The sequence below is a fragment of the Larus michahellis genome, chromosome 8 (genome assembly GCF_964199755.1).
Source record: "Larus michahellis chromosome 8, bLarMic1.1, whole genome shotgun sequence".
NCBI classification, from domain to species: domain Eukaryota; kingdom Metazoa; phylum Chordata; class Aves; order Charadriiformes; family Laridae; genus Larus; species Larus michahellis.
This window is the reverse complement of record NC_133903.1, coordinates 18,260,891-18,277,504: the sequence shown is the minus strand read 5'-3', so window position 1 is coordinate 18,277,504 and position 16,614 is coordinate 18,260,891. Positions and strand designations below refer to the sequence as shown.

General features: G+C 58.3%; 1 protein-coding gene across 1 annotated transcript in view; it reads right to left on the bottom strand.

Annotated features, from left to right (window-relative positions):
* The window catches only part of PPL (periplakin), a 28,513-nt gene extending 11,899 nt beyond the window's left edge, over positions 1-16,614 (bottom strand). The window contains exons 1-10 of the mRNA XM_074598278.1: positions 16,464-16,614; positions 5,463-5,562; positions 4,740-4,894; positions 4,213-4,336; positions 3,289-3,414; positions 2,982-3,023; positions 2,701-2,862; positions 2,126-2,233; positions 1,523-1,618; positions 369-491 (exon numbers count right to left, since the gene is read on the bottom strand). Coding sequence (XP_074454379.1) covers positions 369-491; positions 1,523-1,618; positions 2,126-2,233; positions 2,701-2,862; positions 2,982-3,023; positions 3,289-3,414; positions 4,213-4,336; positions 4,740-4,894; positions 5,463-5,562; positions 16,464-16,525 — 1,098 coding nt within the window. The 5' untranslated portion in view covers positions 16,526-16,614. The remainder of the gene's footprint in view (positions 1-368; positions 492-1,522; positions 1,619-2,125; positions 2,234-2,700; positions 2,863-2,981; positions 3,024-3,288; positions 3,415-4,212; positions 4,337-4,739; positions 4,895-5,462; positions 5,563-16,463) is intronic.

The window sequence follows — 16,614 nt, the reverse complement described above, 5'->3', positions numbered from 1 at the left end:
GGCTGGGCTCAGCACAGCCCTTCCCAAGTGGGCGATCTCCCATCCCGGCTCTAGGCAGCACAGCGAGTTCCACAACCTCTTCTGGCAGCGGGTCTAATTATGCTCCCGCCCTTAATGAACGCTAACTCAATGAGAGAACAAATAAAAACCAGCCCAGTGAGCAATTACGTTGCTATGGGAGAGGCAATCTCTAGCTAGAGGGGAAGGAAGAGTCGGGTGAAGGCTGAGCAAAGGGAGACAGCAGTCCTGCTGCTCGCTATGGAGAAAGCTGGGCTAGATGCCTGCTCCGGCAGGGATGTCCCTCCAGCGGTGTCGTAGGGACACTGGCTCCTGCATCCCCTTTTGGTCCTCCCTGCACCAATACTCACATCCAGCTCCCGGAGGAGAGACTCGAGCTGGTATCTGTCCTTGAACTCTGGGCTGAATTTTTGGTCCAGGTCTGTATCCACCTTCTTCAAGAGCTCCTGGGCGTCCTTAGTGTCTTTCTGAAACTGCAGAAAGGCAAAGTTTCTTGTGAGAAAGGGTCCAGCTGAAACATGGAGCAGACCCAACCTGGCACCCTGGTCTTCGCGCTGCCTAGAGCAGGGGCAGCCCCCAGGAGCTGTGATGGGCAGCTGAGCACTCAGAAGTGCACGGAGGAAGGTGAGGAATCGCTATTTCCCATGCTTGGGACAACAAAGCTAGGGGAAAGACAACAAGGGGCAGTTTATTCCGTGGTCTTCTCCTGCAGAGTTGTTAAATCCCACCTTTCCCTGCCCTCAATTTTGTGTCACTTGGACATCACGACGATGCATGGCGTCTCCATTGCCAGCGCCAAGGAGAAGGCAGAGCCAAGCCCTTCCACACACAAACCACCCCCCGGGGCAGTTATTCTGGCAGATACCCACAAAAGGCACTGCCTGGGCTGGGCACCGTGGTTCAGCTTTGGCAACAGACTCATCACGTCGTCAACACGCCCAGGCTGTGGGAGAGGAATCCAGCCTGACCTGCTCCCCTGCAGAGCCTCCCTGGCTGTCGGATGCAATTTATCCAGCAGACATCTGTCTGCTGAGCTCAGCTGGGGTGCTGAGCCCTGGCACAGGGCTCCCCACGGGGGGCAGCTCGGCTTTCTGCAGGTGTAATTTCCCCACTCGGACCTGTTCTGCTCCCAAGAGGAGAAGGCAAGGTCTCCTCATGGGGTGAGGTCCCTCCGTGAGATATCTCTGCTGTCCTGCGGACAAGGATGCCGACGTGGGACTGTGGCTCTTGAACCTCGGTATCGGAGCGGACGCTTTCTGCAAGTTATGGTTTTTTGGCCAAGCAATTACTGCGTTTAGCGCTTGAGCAATCATGACTTGCGTTATCAGCTCAAAGTGGCTCTCCTAGCCTTAAAAGCCCCGTAGACTAGAGGACTAAATCTTTTCTACCCTGTTTCCAGAGCAGCAGGAGCCTGTATGCTTGCTGGGGTCTCCTGCAGCCCAGCACCTCCTTTCTGGGCAGTGCAGAGCAAGCGGTGCCTCGCTGCCCCTGGGGGATCTGGTACCTTGTGGAAGTCCTCCATGAACTTCAGGTGGCTCTCCTCGCAGATCAGCAGGTTGAGGTACTCCTTCCAGTCGGCGTGCACCGCCTCGATGTGAGCCTGCAACACAGGTGGACATTAGCAGGACACCCCACGCTAAAGGTGACCCTGGGCTGTCCACCAGAAAGTGCCCATTTCCATCTCGAGCAAACAACTCCTTGGCTGCCTCTGAAGCCACCTGGATGCTCAGAGATGGCCATACTGGAGAGCAAGTCCAAAGCTAGGATGCTCCCATGGGAACGTGGGGATGGCTATATGGAGGTGGTAAAACCAGTGGCCTTATGTCCACCTTCCAATCAAAGGTGGCATCTGCCACCATAATTCATCCTTTGTAGGCAGGCACAGGGTAATGGCCACAGGAATGAGGGAAGCGGGAAGAGGTCCTTAGGTTTATCTCAGCTCCTCCAATGGTATTTACACACTTGCAGGTGAAGGAGACTTTTTCCCACTTGGCATCCCGGGAAGTAAAGTCAAGAGTCGTGTTGGCACCACGTCCCGTGCTGGAGAAAGGACTGGGCACGAGCACGAGGGCAGATGGGGAAGCTGGAGCCCGTCCCTGATGCTCACCTCGATGGCATTCTTCCCAGGGTGGTTCTGGGCAAGCAGCTGATCTCCATCCGCATGCAGCTTGTTGATGGCCTCCTCCTTCTCCTCCAGCTTCCGGTGGATGAAGTTCTAGATGGAGAGAGGCGAGATACTGACCCCCCATGCAAAGAGAGGGAACCCTGGCTGCGTCCTGTGACTGAGCTACTCTGAAAGGGCCTGAACAGCTCCACAAGCCAGAAGGTGTGATGTTCCCCCACTGCAGCTCTCGCTTTTCCTTCCCTTGCAGACGTTGTTAAAGGTGTGACTTTCGCCGAGTTAATGCTGAGATAAGGGGGAGGAGAATGAGGAAGCTCTCAAGCTTCCTCATTGCTCTGTTTCTGGCAGGAGGCAAGGACTAAACCTCACCATCCACCATGCTCTCATCTGTACCATCTCAAAGCGCTCCATGATGGAGTGGGGGAAACTGAGGCATGGGGGAAGGCACGATTCCTGCCTCCCATCCGACCCACAGCCTGTTCCCCTGGCTCTGTGCCCACCTCCCTTGCCACAAAGCCCCCGACCGGCACGGGGCCAGGTGCTGGTGAGAGCCCACGGACCTCGTACTGGCGGCGCCGGCTGGGGTAGTCCAGGTTGTGGTCGCTCCAGTCGTAATGGGTCCTGTCCTTTGCCTGCTGATCCAGCCAGTAGAGCTTGTTGGTGCAGCGCTGCATGTAGTCCTGCAGGGAGTTCAGATCCTGCTGCCGCTGCTGGGAGCCGGCCTGGGAAGGGTCGGAGGGGAGAGCTCAGCCCAAAACTCCTCTCCACCGGCCTCCTTGGGCCACCCCAGCGAGGGACCCCTGCCAAGGGGTCTGCCCCCGGAATCTCGGAGGTCTCTTACCAGCAGCTTCTGGTATTTGGCTTGGAACTCGCTCGTGTATTCCTGGTGACAGAGGAGAAGCGAGGCAAGAGTTAGGAGCGTGTCTCCGGAGAGCGGTGGTGTGATGGGGGCTGGATGAGGGAGGGGGATGTAGGGTTTCACAGGATTTGCCTCATTGTAAAGCTAGAGTTGGTGTAGGATGCTGGGCTCCAAGGCTAGGCACAGATCTGGGCACCCACCAAACATGGTGGGATGCCCTCACCACCATCAGTGGCTTGGGATGGGGCCGACCGTGTGGGGCAGCAGGGAGAGGGGCGGGAGAGCTGACCTTGTTGCCTTCCTTGACGATGTGTGGGCCGATGGCCATGACCTCGTTGTGGAAGATGTTGTGCTCCTCTACTTGGCTGTTGACCAGCGGCAGGTCGGTCCCGAAGCCCTTGCAGTTCAACGTGTCCTGCGGCGCACAGGAGTTGAGGTTAGTGACGGGGGAACGGGATGTGGCAGCTAAGACCTGGGAAACACCACTTGGAGGTGGACATCGAGCTGGGCTTGGATGGGTTCTGGTGTTGGCAGCATGTGGGTGAAATCGGCTATGCCAGACGGTGGCCATGGGAAAGCAACTTTGGGAGTTTTAACCCTTTTCTGGCTGGAAGAGTGCAGGAAGTGGGCTAAAATAAAGAGTAAGGGCCATGGAGTAGAGCCCAAAGCAGGTGGTGACTGGGGATGCCAAGGCAAGGACCCCAGAGCAGAAGCTGAGGCTTGTTCAGCTTGGGGAGGAGAAGGCTTTGGGGGCACCTAAGATCATCCTTCTATCAGGCTGAGAAATCAGAGCCAAGGCTCTGTGAAGTGGTGCACGGTAGGAGGGCAAGAGACGACAGGTGTAAATTGAAATGGGGGAAGCACAGACTGGGTATAAGGAGAAGCTTTTTCACTCTTAGGACAGTGGGGTGCTGGAGCACGTTGCTTGGAGGAGGAGTGCGATCTCCATCCTCGCATGGAGAAGGACAGAAGTTTGCCCAAGCTCATCCAGGAGGGGCCAGCGGTGACGCTTCGAGCACCGATTCCTGGTGCCACAGCAGCTGGCCTTGTCCCATCCCCTCCAGCTCCCCACCTCTTTCCCATGCTGCTCCCAGTACCAAGCAGCCAAGAAGGCTTCCAGGAGCCTGTTTCTCCGTGGGGAGATGCACGAGGTCCTGCCTGTCCCCAGCTGGTGGTGCTGGCTGGGCAGTGGCACTGGTGGTCCCCTTGGTACCTGTTTCTCCTCAATCACTGTTGACCAGTTGACCTGGGGCTCGATATGCTGCTGCAGGGGGAAGTTGTAGATCTGGTCATGTTTCACGCGCAAGTTTGCCACTCGTTCCTTCAGCTGCCGGATGCTGCGGGAAGGAAAAGAGGAGGGTGGGATGCAGGATGTGGGCACGGGCCAGCATTAGCATCGGTAGCTGTACTGGTCCTCTCCCAGCCCCACTACGGAGGGGGGACCGTCCTTCGGGGACCTCGGTGAGCCCAGCGCTGCCAGGCAGGCTGGCAGCAGCCGCGTTGGGCAATCGGCTGGGGAGGGAGAAGGCAGAGGTTCCCCCTTGCACCCATCCCTCTGCCAAGGGCTGCTCAGTGCATCTGCCAGCTGCGGGTTATGCACCTTAATGTGAATTGGGATACAGAGGAGCCCGCGGTGACCCCCCAGCTGCAGGCAGAGCCCCTGGAGAAGCGTCCTTCCCCCCCTGCAAGGCTCTGGCGACAGTTTTTCCCCACCACCACCCGCGCCCCCACCGTACTCACTCTTCTGTGATCATGTCACCCTGGGGGTGCTTCATGTGCCGGGCGATGGCTGCGTCCCCATCGAGCACGTAGAGCAGCTTGTCGGACTCGGTGAGTTTCTGAGCCGTCAGGTCCTTGTACTGCGCTAGCTGGCATGCCTTGATCTTGTGCAAGTCCTGGGCAGGCAGAGAGCGGGGAGGAAGGGTCACCAGGGGAAAAGAAACGTATCCAAGGGGGCTGAGCGACATCCTCCTGCCGCGCTGCCCCTGCGCACCAGAGCTGGGCAGGAGCTCTGCCATCCCCTGTCCTCCCAGGGACGTGTTTTGCTTCCCCCTCGCCTATCTTAGCCCCGAGGAAGGGCTGGGGGGCTACGTTGCCTCGGGATGCATCCTTTGGGGACGCTTTGGGGAGAGGAGTGTGGTTCAGGCCCCTTCTCCTCCACCCCAGCTGCCTGCTGGGATGCACGTCCAGGGGTGCACAGCCCCGCTCTGCACACTGCTATCAGGCCCAGGGAGGAATTTTGGGTCCCCATCGCCTCTTACACCCTCCCGCCTTCTTCCCACAACCCCGGGGAACCTGTGCATCCCTCCCTTAGAGATCGTCGCAGCCCGGGCACCCGCCGCAGGGCAGGGCAGCCATGCAGCCATGCCCTGGGAGAGGAGGTGAGACCCCAGAAGAGCGGGAAGGGCTGTGGGGGGACATGGCTGCTTGGCGGGGGGGGGGGGGAGGGCACGGCTCACTCACATTTTGCATCCGGGAGTCGGTCTCCACGATGTTTTTCTCCACCTGGTCGGCATTTTTCTGCAAGCGTTCTATGAGCTCGGTCAGCTCTTTGCTGGAGATGCTGGGGAGAAAGATGGGGGGTGGGGGGAGAGAGAGGGAGAGAGAGACCCGTCACCCCACAGCCCGGAGCTGCTGCCGGGGCTGCCCTCGGGGTGCCGTGACCCGGGGGGTGGCCAGGGGCCAGCCCAGCCTGCCAGGGCCTGCAGCTGCATCTGACTCACTGCTGCCTTTCTAACACTTTCCAAAATACTTGGCTGCTCTGCCAGGAAGGGGTGGGCGGCGGGGCCGGGACTCACTATCTCCCGCACGCTGGAAATGGGAGCGATGCCATAAGCGAGCCTGCGCCTCCCTTGGCTTCGGGAGCGAGGAAGAAAAGAGCCGTTTGCAGGGGACAAGGAGAAATGGGGGGGTGGCCTGAGCAAAAGAGAGGAGCCGGACCCCACGCACGCAGGCGACATGGCCCGTTTGAGGCTGTCGCATCCCCTGGGCAGCCCCTCCTGCAGCCCTGCGCCCACCCCACTTTGGGGCACAGCCCTGCCTTGGAGCCCCTGCTGCGTGTCCTCTGTGCCACGGTCAGGGCTTCCTTGCTCTGGAACGAGTTATTCACAATCGAAACACAATTATTCACAATAAAGGGCCGGGACAGCACACGTCGCATTTATCTCTCGGCGCTTTGTCTCTTGCTAGCCACTGGTTTTTGCGCCCAGGGCGATGCTGGTCCCAGGGTGAAGTTGGTCCCAGCCCCTCCGTTTGCAGCCAGGCTGGCAGGGTGCAGAGCAGCCCAAATATTCATAGAATCACAGAATGGTTTGGGTTGGAAGGGAGCTTGAAGAGGTTCCAACCCGCCCTGCCCTGGGCAGGGACACCTCCCACCACACCAGGTTGCTCCAAGCCCCCTCCAACCTGCCCTTGAACACCTCCAGGGATGGGGCAGCCACAGCTTCTCTGGGCAACCTGGGACAGGGGCTCACCACCCTCACAGCCACGAATTTCTTCCCAATATCTCACCTAAATCTCCCCTCTTCCAGTTTGAAGCCATTACCCCTCGTCCTATTGCTACATGCCCTTGTAAAAAGTCCCTCCCCAGCTTTCTTGTAGGTCCCTTCAGATACTGGAAAGCTGCTGTAAGGTCTCCCCGGAGCCTTCTCTTCTCCAGGCTGAGCTGCAGCGACGGCTGAGCTAGAGCAGAGCCAGAACAACCCGTGACGCAGCTTTTGCATGGCCGGAGTTATTTTAAACATTTTTGTCTTCTTGCTGTCCCTTTGGCTGCAAGGAGAGGTTGCGGCGTGCCAGGGCCAGCTCCGGAGGACCGTGTGCCAGGCGATGCCCGCAGCTCCTGCTGTGGAGTGGAGGTGGAAAGCAGGGTGTGCTCCCCCATGGTCCCTGCAGCTGGAAGGTTCCTAGAGCTGAGGCTGGTGGCAGGGCTGGGGCTCCTGTCCCAGCTGTGCCGCTTTCCCATGTGGGTTTAAGCTAAGGGCTGGCTCACTCCAAATCCCAACCACCCATAGAGCGGGGATAATGAGCCTTAATGACCTCATTATAAGGTCAGATGGTGGTAGAATTAATCATTATATGGGGCTTGGAGGTGTTAATTGCTGTTATAGCTGCCAGAAGGTGAGTTGTGTGTCTCCTGCAAAGGCGGAAGGGCAGTGGGGCAGGCTGGGGGAGTGCAGCCTTGTCTGGTGGAGCACCAGCACCCCAAACGTGGTGTGGAGGTCCCCAGGTGGACAGCCTCATCCAGCAGCTTTGTCAGCCCAGCTCCAAGGGGTCCTGCAGCACCGAGGTCCATCACTGGGCAGGGATCAGCCACGTGAGCTTCTCCAGGACAGCACGAGGCGTGTCCTCCTGTCTTCCACAGCATGGTGGGCCAAAGCTGAGAGTGGACATGGCTTGTTGACCAAGGCAGTCGTCTTCCAGGGCTTTGCAGTGGCTTCCCTGGACATGTACCAGTGCTCAACTGCCAGCAGGTAAGAGCAGAACGTGGCCTCATCAGCCCTGTGCACCTCAGTGGGGACGTCTCAGCTCGCTGCCTTTCCAGTGCGGGCACTGGGGGGGAAGAGCTTGGCCAGCCCGGGTCTGGCCAGCCCCCTTCCTGGCACTGCTGCTGGGCTGCAGGACACGTTCCTGCCTGCCGTGCCTGCTATTGCCTTCAATGGAGCAGAACCAACCAAAACCCAGCTCTGGGCTTGTTCCTCCCCACCTCGAACCCTGCCCTGGGCTGCAGGAGCCTCGTAGCATCTGACAGCTCCACTGAAGTTCATGCTGCCCAGGAAGTTCTGGCGTGGGCAGGATTTACACTGATTTTTTTTTACTTTTTTTTTTTTCTTTTTATAGAAGCTGCATCATCAGGACGGTACTTGGCAAGGCTGGTGGTTTGTGTCTGTCATCGCTGCTGCTGTCTGCCTGGCACCTCCTGATGAGCAGAGGAATTACCATAATTAAGGGCCCTCTCGCATCAGCAGGAATGAACCGAGCGGGCATTTCCGAGCAGAGCAGCAAACGAAGTGGTTGTTGCGAGTCGGGTGGCTGGTTGCAATAACTGCAAGGGTGAGTCTTGTTTTCCCTTAAATAATCGCAGCTGGAGGGCACGGGGGTCACCAGGAGATGGACGCGGGTGGCTGGATCCTGCTGCAACGGCAGAAGCAGCTCTTCAAAATACACTTTGGGGTTTCTTCTAATCCGCATCATCCCATGTAAACCAGGGAAAAGTGCAATGGAATTAGTGGAGAGGAACTGGTTTGAAGCTGGGGCGACTAAAATGTGCGGCACGCATTTTTGTGTCTTCAGGTGATGGTTCCTCAGAGCTGGCCCCATCTCCTGCATCCTGAGAGAGTTCACAACCACCAAGGAGCCTTCTTCAACTCTCACCCATGAACTGGAGTCCACCTGAGCTTTGAGGGTGGGAGAAGCTCGTTATCCAGGTGGGAGCTTGGGATGCTTCGGGGTGATAGCTGGGTGGGCACTGAGCGGGGCTTGGGAAGAGCTGGAAGGGCTTGCCGGCTCCTCTCCGCGTTCCCTACCTTGGTCTTGGTGTTTTCCAGCAAGCCCAAGGACGAATCTTTAGGGTCCCAGGGGATCTATAGCATGGACGGACAAACCATCCCAAAAAGGAGGAGGTCTGGGGCTTTTCCAGTTCTGGTTTTGACTGATTGTATGGGGGAAATAAAATTAAGCTGGGGGTCATCTGAGATCAGTGGCAATGCTGCGTTTCAGGCACGGTTTCCCAAGCTGTTGCTGCTGATGTGATCTGAGAGAGCTGAGCCTGGAGACTCTGCCCAGCCTTTGTGCTCCTCTGCATCAGCAAAACTCATCTCCAGTACCGGGAACCAGGGAGTGCAACACCTGGCCCTGACCCTCTTACTCAGGGACCGGCTTTGCCCGGAGCATCCTCCGTGGCCGCGCTGCTGCTGCTGGAACAGCCAGGCCGGTTTGGGATGGGGATGACGTGTCCAGGTGAGGATGTGCCCTTTGTCCCCTTCTCCCCGCTCTTCCCCTGGGTCTGAGCCATGGGCTCTAATCACCCCCATTAATCACCCTGCCACCGAGGTGGGGCTGCTTGTGCACTGCCAGCCGGTTCCCAAGCTGATCATAGAATCATAGAATAGTTCGGGTTGGAAAGGGACCTTAAAGAGCACCCAGTGCCACCCCCTGCCCTGGGCAGGGACACCTCCCACCACACCAGGTTGCTCCAAGCCCTGTCCAACCTGGCCTTGAACACCTCCAGGGATGGGGCAGCCACAGCTTCTCTGGGCAACCTGGGACAGGGGCTCACCACCCTCACAGCCAAGAATTTCTTCCTCAGATCTCATCTCAGTCTCCCCTCTTGCAGTGTAAAACCATTCCCCCTCATCCCATGGCTCCCCTCCCTGCTCCAGAGTCCCTCCCCAGCTTTCCTGGAGCCCCTTTAGGGACTGGAAGGGGCTCCAAGGTCTCCCCGGAGCCTTCTCTTCTCCAGGCTGAACACCCCCAGCTCTCTCAGCCTGTCCTCACAGCAGAGGGGCTCCAGCCCTCCCAGCATCTCTGGGACCTCCTCTGGCCCTGCTCCAACAGCTCCCTGTCCTTCTGCTGTTGGTGCCCCACAGCTGGAGGCAGCACTGCAGGGGGGTCTCACAGAGCGGAGCAGAGGGGCAGAATCCCCCACCTCGCCCTGCTGCCCACGCTGCTGGGGATGCAGCCCAGGCTGCGGGGGGGTTCTGGGCTGCCAGCGCACATCGCTGGGTTGTATTGAGCTTCTCGTCCACCAGCACCCCCAAGCCCTTCTCCTCAGGGCTGCCCTCCATCCCCAGCCTGTGCGGCTACTGGGGTTTGCTCCAACCCAGGTGCTGGACCCTGTACTTGGCCTTGTTGAACCTCATGAGGTTCACACAGTCCCACCTCTCCAGCCTGTCCCGGTCCCTCTGGATGGAACACCTCAGGATGGCGTTTCCCCGTGTCAGAGAGGACAGTTTGCTCAGTAATTCAGAACCTGCTGCTTCGATGTGCAGTATCTGGGTGACCAGGGAAGAGAAGACGCCGCGCTTGCTTGGAGCAAGCAAGGACATGCTCGGGTGTAATGTGGGCACGGCTCTGCTGCTCAGCCTCGGCGTTCCTGAGGCATGCAAGGAGAGCTGGTTGCTCTCTCCACCTCTGTGGTTTATGCCAGTCACCCGCGGAGCTGGTGGCTGTCCCCAGCGGAGGTTTTGAGACAGGGAAATCTAATAAAAAGCTCCCATGGGAGCTGGATCTCAAAAGAGCCACTGCAGCTTTGGGGGAGCCGATCCTCTGCACCCCATCCTCTGCTGAACGCCGGGGGGTTGGTGCCTGCTCCAGCTCGCCCCCACTGCTGTTCGAAATGCAGAATTAATAAGTGTGGAGCAATGAATACAGAAATAGGAGAGAGATTTGAAGATGGCTCTCATTTCTGTATTTTTTTCCCCTGCGTACTCATCGCTTCTGTGCCCCTTAAATCGACCAACTTGGACATTACTGATAGGACATCATCGCCCCTATCTGCCTGACACCCCCCCGCCATGGTTGGGTCCGTGTTAATAAACCACGAAGACAAGCACGGTCCCTGCATCCTTCTGGATGTCAAGCAGGGTGCCGGAGGGAAAGCTGAAGCCTGGCCGAAATCTCTGGGATGGAGGAGGTGGGCCTCCCCCTGCCCTTCATCTGCCGAGGGGAGGAAGATGCAGGAGAAGCAGAAGGTGATGGGTGAAGCGGTGAGGAATCCTCGGCCGGCCCGGGAAAGGCGTGAGGGGTGGGATTGGCAAGAGACGGCTCTTTCGGGAAGCTGCTGGGAAGAGCTGTGGGTGCATCTGGGTTTCGGAGCTGCTGGCAGGGTAAGGCAAAGGGCTGCCGGGGCCAAAAAACAGGCAGGAGTTGGGGAGGGCGGGGGCAGTGGTTGGAGCGTAGAGCGGCGCTGGGGAGGGAGAAAGGCAGGATTTGGCCATTGCCCAGCTGGGAAGGGCAGGAGCAAAGATGCCCAGAGCACAGCCCTCGCGAGGCTGCGGCAGAGGGAAGGGAAACGCGAGGCTTTCCCGCTACAATGGATAAGTCTTTGTTTGAATAGATGAAGGAAAAAAAAAAAAAATTAGAATAAATAAAAGCCTGGAAAAAACTGGCTTTGCCGTTTCTGGAGAACTTTTAACATTTTCTGAGCTGGAAGGAAAAAATTATATCACTCATGAAAAGCTGCGCTGGGCTTTTAAAAGCGTCCTTTCTTTTCAACGCCACCTGGAGCAGCTGTAGCATCTCCTGGCTGGTGCGAAGGACCTGAGATTATTCCCGGGAGGAACGGGAGGGTTTTATTCAGGTTTCTCCCAGCTGGAGAGGCAGGAGGAGCCAGCTGCTCTGCAGCAGACTTCACTTCACCCATGTACCACAATCCTGACTTCAGGTGATGTTCTGTTTCTTTGGGTTTGGGGGTTTTCTTTGGGTTTGGGGGTTTTTTGATTTTTTTTTATTTATTTTTTTTTTTTTTGAAGAGAGGTTCTCAAAAGACAGATGTGATGGTAATTACTGTGACATGGAAACTTTGCTGCTAAAAACTGGACTTTTTTTCCCCTCTATTCCTAGGTTTTTTTGCTCCCCTCCCTTTCCTGCTAAGAGCACGTATTGGAGCAAGCTTCCCTGAGGGTGGCATCTCTGGGATTCCCGCTGGTTGGCACCCTGGCTTTGCACTTGCTGGCAGGTGGTAGGGAATCCCTTTGATTTCTCCATCTCCTTTTTCCCCAAACAAGGAGGCTATCCCTCCTTGTGGGGATGTTCGGATAGATACTCCTGGAGTTTTGGCTGCTCCAGCTGACCGCGGTGCCTGGGAAAGCTCCTGCTGGGAGCTTGTCCCATGAACCAGACACTTGCTGGGAGGTTTAATGGGACAGGCTCTGTCCGGCTCCGTCCCCCAGCTCAGCGACTGGCCGTGCCCCTGCTCTCCTGCTGGGAAACCGTCCCACACCAGGAGCTCCTCCGCAGGTGGGACCGCTCAGCCAGGGACCAGCGAGTCGGTTGAGGATGGAGTCCTGGTCCTGCTTACCACATCCTATACGGGGATGCATGGGGGGTGCATCAGGCAGTGACCACCTACTGCTGCTCTCAATCCCATCTCCACTTAATTTCCATTTATATGGACAGAAAACATACTTATGTGAGCGATGCTGCTGGAGACTGGACTTTGGGAGGGATTTAAAGTGCACGAATCCGCCAGAAGGCACAGAACTATAAAAGCCCTTCAAGCTCCTCGAGCCGCAGCTACCACTGCGTGAGATTCCTTTGTGCCCAGAGAGGTGGTGGAGGCCCCATCCCTGGCGACATCCAAGGCCAGGCTGGATGAGGCTCTGAGCAACCTGATCTCGTTGAAGGTGTCCCTGCTCGCTGCAGGGGGGTTGGACTAGATGGCCTTTAGAGGTCCCTTCCTACCCAACACATTCTATGAGTCTAACGACACCAGAATGAAACCGTGGCAGAGCAGAGGACACAAGGGCTGGGCTATGGCTACTGTAATTCAGGTTTGGGGGGAGATTAAGATCTGGCTCAAACCTCCGGAGCAGCGTGCCGTCAAGCTGCCCACGTTAGGGCGTAGCTGGACGGCGGGGCTGCTGCGCTTACTCCAGCTCGTTTCAATTATATTTATCTTCCCTCGTCGTAATGGTGTGATATATTATTGTAATGGGCATGGAAATTAAAGCAGAAATAGGCCAGGCGATGGCGAGGTTTGCTCCACCGTAAATACAGAGCAGCTCTCCTGACTCACCTGCTGTCTGGCCCTTCGTGCTGAGTCCAGCCCTACCAAACAGCCTCTGGAAATGGGTGCCAGCCCTCCCGGCTTCTGCCCCAGTCGCCTGCACCCCCTCTTAGATGGGGAGTGGGTCTCCTGTGACACCCTGGATGGATGCTCTCCCCAGGGGAACCCAAGGATGAACATCTTTCCTGCTGGCAGGAGGGTGAGTTTCAGCAGCAGCTTCTCAAGGCTGAGCTGCTTTTTCTGCCTCCCAAGCTCAGACTTTCTAAGAGAGAAACCAACCCTCCACTGGGTTTGGAGATAATGGGAAGGAAGGTGATGTTTTTCCCCCATACTACGTCCCTATTCGAGGCTTCTGCCTTCCCTTCTAGGGACAGGCTTTATATATATATGAATGATGTGCTAACACTACAGTAGTCATGGCCAGTCCCAGATGAATCCCAGAGCCTTATGCTACTGGGATGGGGTGTGCGAGAAGAGCACAAAGCAACTAAGTCCGCGAAGACAAAAGAAATGTCGTCACCATCCACATTCCCCAGGCAAGGCAGGGAGATGCCCCCACACCTACTGACGTGCCCGGGGTTGGACGGGGCTGGCTGCTGAGCCTGGAGACCACAAGCCCAGGCCCCAGCTGCAGCAGATAGTCCTAAGGAGAGACTTGGACCATGGTCCTGCTAATTTGGGCGTCAGGAAAAAAAAAAAACAAAACAACCACAGGGAGGCATTGAGGAGCATCACCTCCACACTAGGGGTAAAGAAAGGAGGTGCATGGAGGGAGATGCGGTCCAGGGGGCTCGGCATAGGGCATTGCCATGGGTTTCCTCCAGCCAAGCCACACCACGTGGCCAATGCGCTCCACGACTCGACTGGTGTTGCCAAGGACAGACATACCACAGCAGGCCAGAGGACCCGGTGCTAATTCATCTTCCAACCATCGCGGCTTTGCAGGATTTAATGTCACTCCTGTTCTTTCCCCGCTATTAGAGCTTCAAAGCAGGCTGGCTTTCCTCCTTAATAATGCCAGTTTGGGGCCGACCGGCCTTGAGACGCAGAGGCGGTTGCCACAAATGTCTCCTTCCTTGTTCAGAGAGGGGTTCGGCTCCTGTGGGGACCAGCATCCCTGGCCCATCAGCAGGGACGGAGCGGGGAAACCCGTCCCTGCCCACCCCAACCTCTCAGCCCCTGGGTCCCGGGCAGGCTGTGGGCAGCTCGGGGAGAGGCAGGGGAGATGCTCGACGCACATACGCTTCGAGGTGCTTTGGATGGGAGGCTGAAGGGACAATTTGGGTTTGGGGAAGGGTGGCTGGCTGCATCCAGGGGGACAAAGAGTGTTGCTCGTTAAGCAGATTACAGCGCCTGGCTTGAGCTGCACAGACTCACGGAGACCTTGAGTCTCCGGTGCCGCTCATCAAGATTCCCCCATCATAGGAAGGGCTCATCCCAAGGCTGAAGAAGCCACCAAGGCTCACAGCGGCTCCTCATCAGGCTAAGACCTGCTGGAGGATGGCGCTCCCTGGGCAACCCCTAACTAAATCAGCTGAGCTCCTAGCAGCAAACGTTCTGGCGCCCTCACAGGCTTGCCAAACCGGTGCTTGGCTATCGCCCTGTCACCGCTGCGCTTTGAAGGTTTGGTCACTGGCGGCATCTTGGCACTAAGCCCTCACCTATGGTGCAGCCCCTGCGTAGCCTGGCCGAGGCGCAGGACGAGGCCGGGCTGTAGGTGGTGTGGAAATCTCCGTCCCTGTTTACGGCGGGGGCGGTTGGTTGATTTTAGCAGTGTTGCTGTGTTTTTCTAGCAACAAAACTGGGCGGGAGCCGGCTGGGAGCCTGGCAGCGCCTGGAGCAGGGGACGGGGCGGCAGGAGCTCCTCGCTGCTGCTCCTGCTTCTTCGCAATCCTTCTCCAGCAAGTTGCTTAACCGGTCCGGCACCGGCTTCCCCGTCTTGATGGTGGGGCTGTTTCCACACGGTGGGAGTGTTCCCTGGATTCACAGATGTTTGTAAACTCCAACGCAGGAATTAACAAATTGGGGCTAATGAGCACAGCCCTCCCCGAGGTGTGCACGGACAGCCGGGGTGCAGGGAGGGAGGGTGGCCCGAGGCCACAAGCCCGGTGCTGCTTCCTCAGCTGCCACCAGCCAGCCAGAAAAATAAAGATTTCAGCCTGGCCCGCAGCCTTCAGAGGTGCTTTGGCACCTGCCCCGAGCCGGCTGGGCTCGCAGGCAAGGCGGCGGAGGGAAGACCGTCTTCCCGAGCCCCATCCGCCCTTGGATGATGGGTACCCGGCGCTGGTAGGGCTCGGAGCGCAGCAGGGGGGAGCCCTGGCCACAGCCCCAGGGTGGGGGTCAGAGAGGGGGTACCCGGTGCGGAGGAGATCTGTCTCCTCCTGCCTCCCAGCATCCTGATGCTGCTCAGAGTCCTGAGCTGTCAACCCAGGTGTGGCGTTTCTCATTTTCAAGCCTTCCGCTAACAGCCCCGAAGACTAGAAATGCCACCAGGTATTTACACCGTCCTTCGACCATGGGAACGCTGGGGCTGAGGCCATCAGGGAGGCAGATGCTGAGCCTCAGAGGGCTCTGTGCTGCCCCATCTCCTCCCGTCAGCCCTCCCCAGGGCAGGAGCTGGCAGCAGGGCATGCCCCGGGCTTTGGGAGCAGGAGCCTGGGTGGCCCTGCTGAGCCAGCCAGGCTGCCGGGAGAGCCCGTCCCCAGGGCTCGGCATGAATGGAGGGAGCTCAGGGAATACCAAAGGCTGAGCACCCTCCGTGCCAGGGCAGCACCCTCCCCTCTCGGGGAACACCCCTCCTACGTGCCACAGCACCGCACCCGTGGGTGGGGAGCAGCAAGGGGGTCCCCCAGCTTGGAAGGTGTTGGCGCTTTCTGGGCTGACTGGTCCCTTTCTGGGTTCCCGAAACCACTGCAGCCTCTGTGCAGGGTCCCCAGTTTCCTTGCAAAGGAGGATTTTTGGGAACAGGGAGGCTGCTCTGAGCCCCCCGGCCAGGGCAGGTGCCTCTGGAGGAGGATGAACAAGCCATGGGCTCCAATCTGCACCAGCCATCCTGCTCCCCATGCTCCAGAGCACCTGCAGCTCTCCCGGGAAAGGCAAGACATGCTTCCGTATCGACCCGAACATCCACCTCTTTGGGAAAACGTCCCCTGTGCCACCCGCCCTGCGCCGGCAAGGGCTGGGGGCTGCCCTTCTCCAGCCCCCCTCCTGCGGCAATGCGGCCTGAGCCCGGAGAGGGGCCAAGCCTTCTCGGAAGGGAAACTTTTACATCTTTTCCCTTTTAACAGTGACCTTTCACAGGGCGCATTCAACATGCTGCACTTTTTTTTTTTTATGACCAGTTCAACTGAAACATGTCCCCACCCCATCAGAAAGAGCTGAGAAAAAGACGAGCGACTGAATACTTGGTCCTGACGGAACAAGTGGCTGGAGGCTGAGGAACAGCCAGACTTTTTTCCTTAAGGTCTAATCTGGCGCACGCCTGGGAAGCAAAGGAAACTGCTGCCCGGAGCTGCGATGCGAGGGGGACTGGGGCAAAAAACCACCTCGGTGCCTTCACCGGGCACCAGAGACGCGGACCCAGCTCGGAGAGGAGCTGACATCCCGCGGGTTCCCGCAGCCCGGGGGGTGCCCAGCCCCGCCGCCGGGAGGGGATGCTCCGCGACGGGATGCCCGGGATGGCGGCGCTGCCTGTCCCGGGGGATGGGGAGCGGGGGGGTACCCGGGGCCGGGACACTCACCTCTTCTTCTGCACGGAGGGGCTGTATTTCCCTTTGTTGCGTTTCCTGAAGAGCGAGTGCATGGCGTCCCCGGCCCGGCTCCCGCCGCGCTCCGCCGGCTCTTCCCCCGCCGCCGCCCGCAGCCTCTGCGCCGCCACCGCGCCCGGGCCCC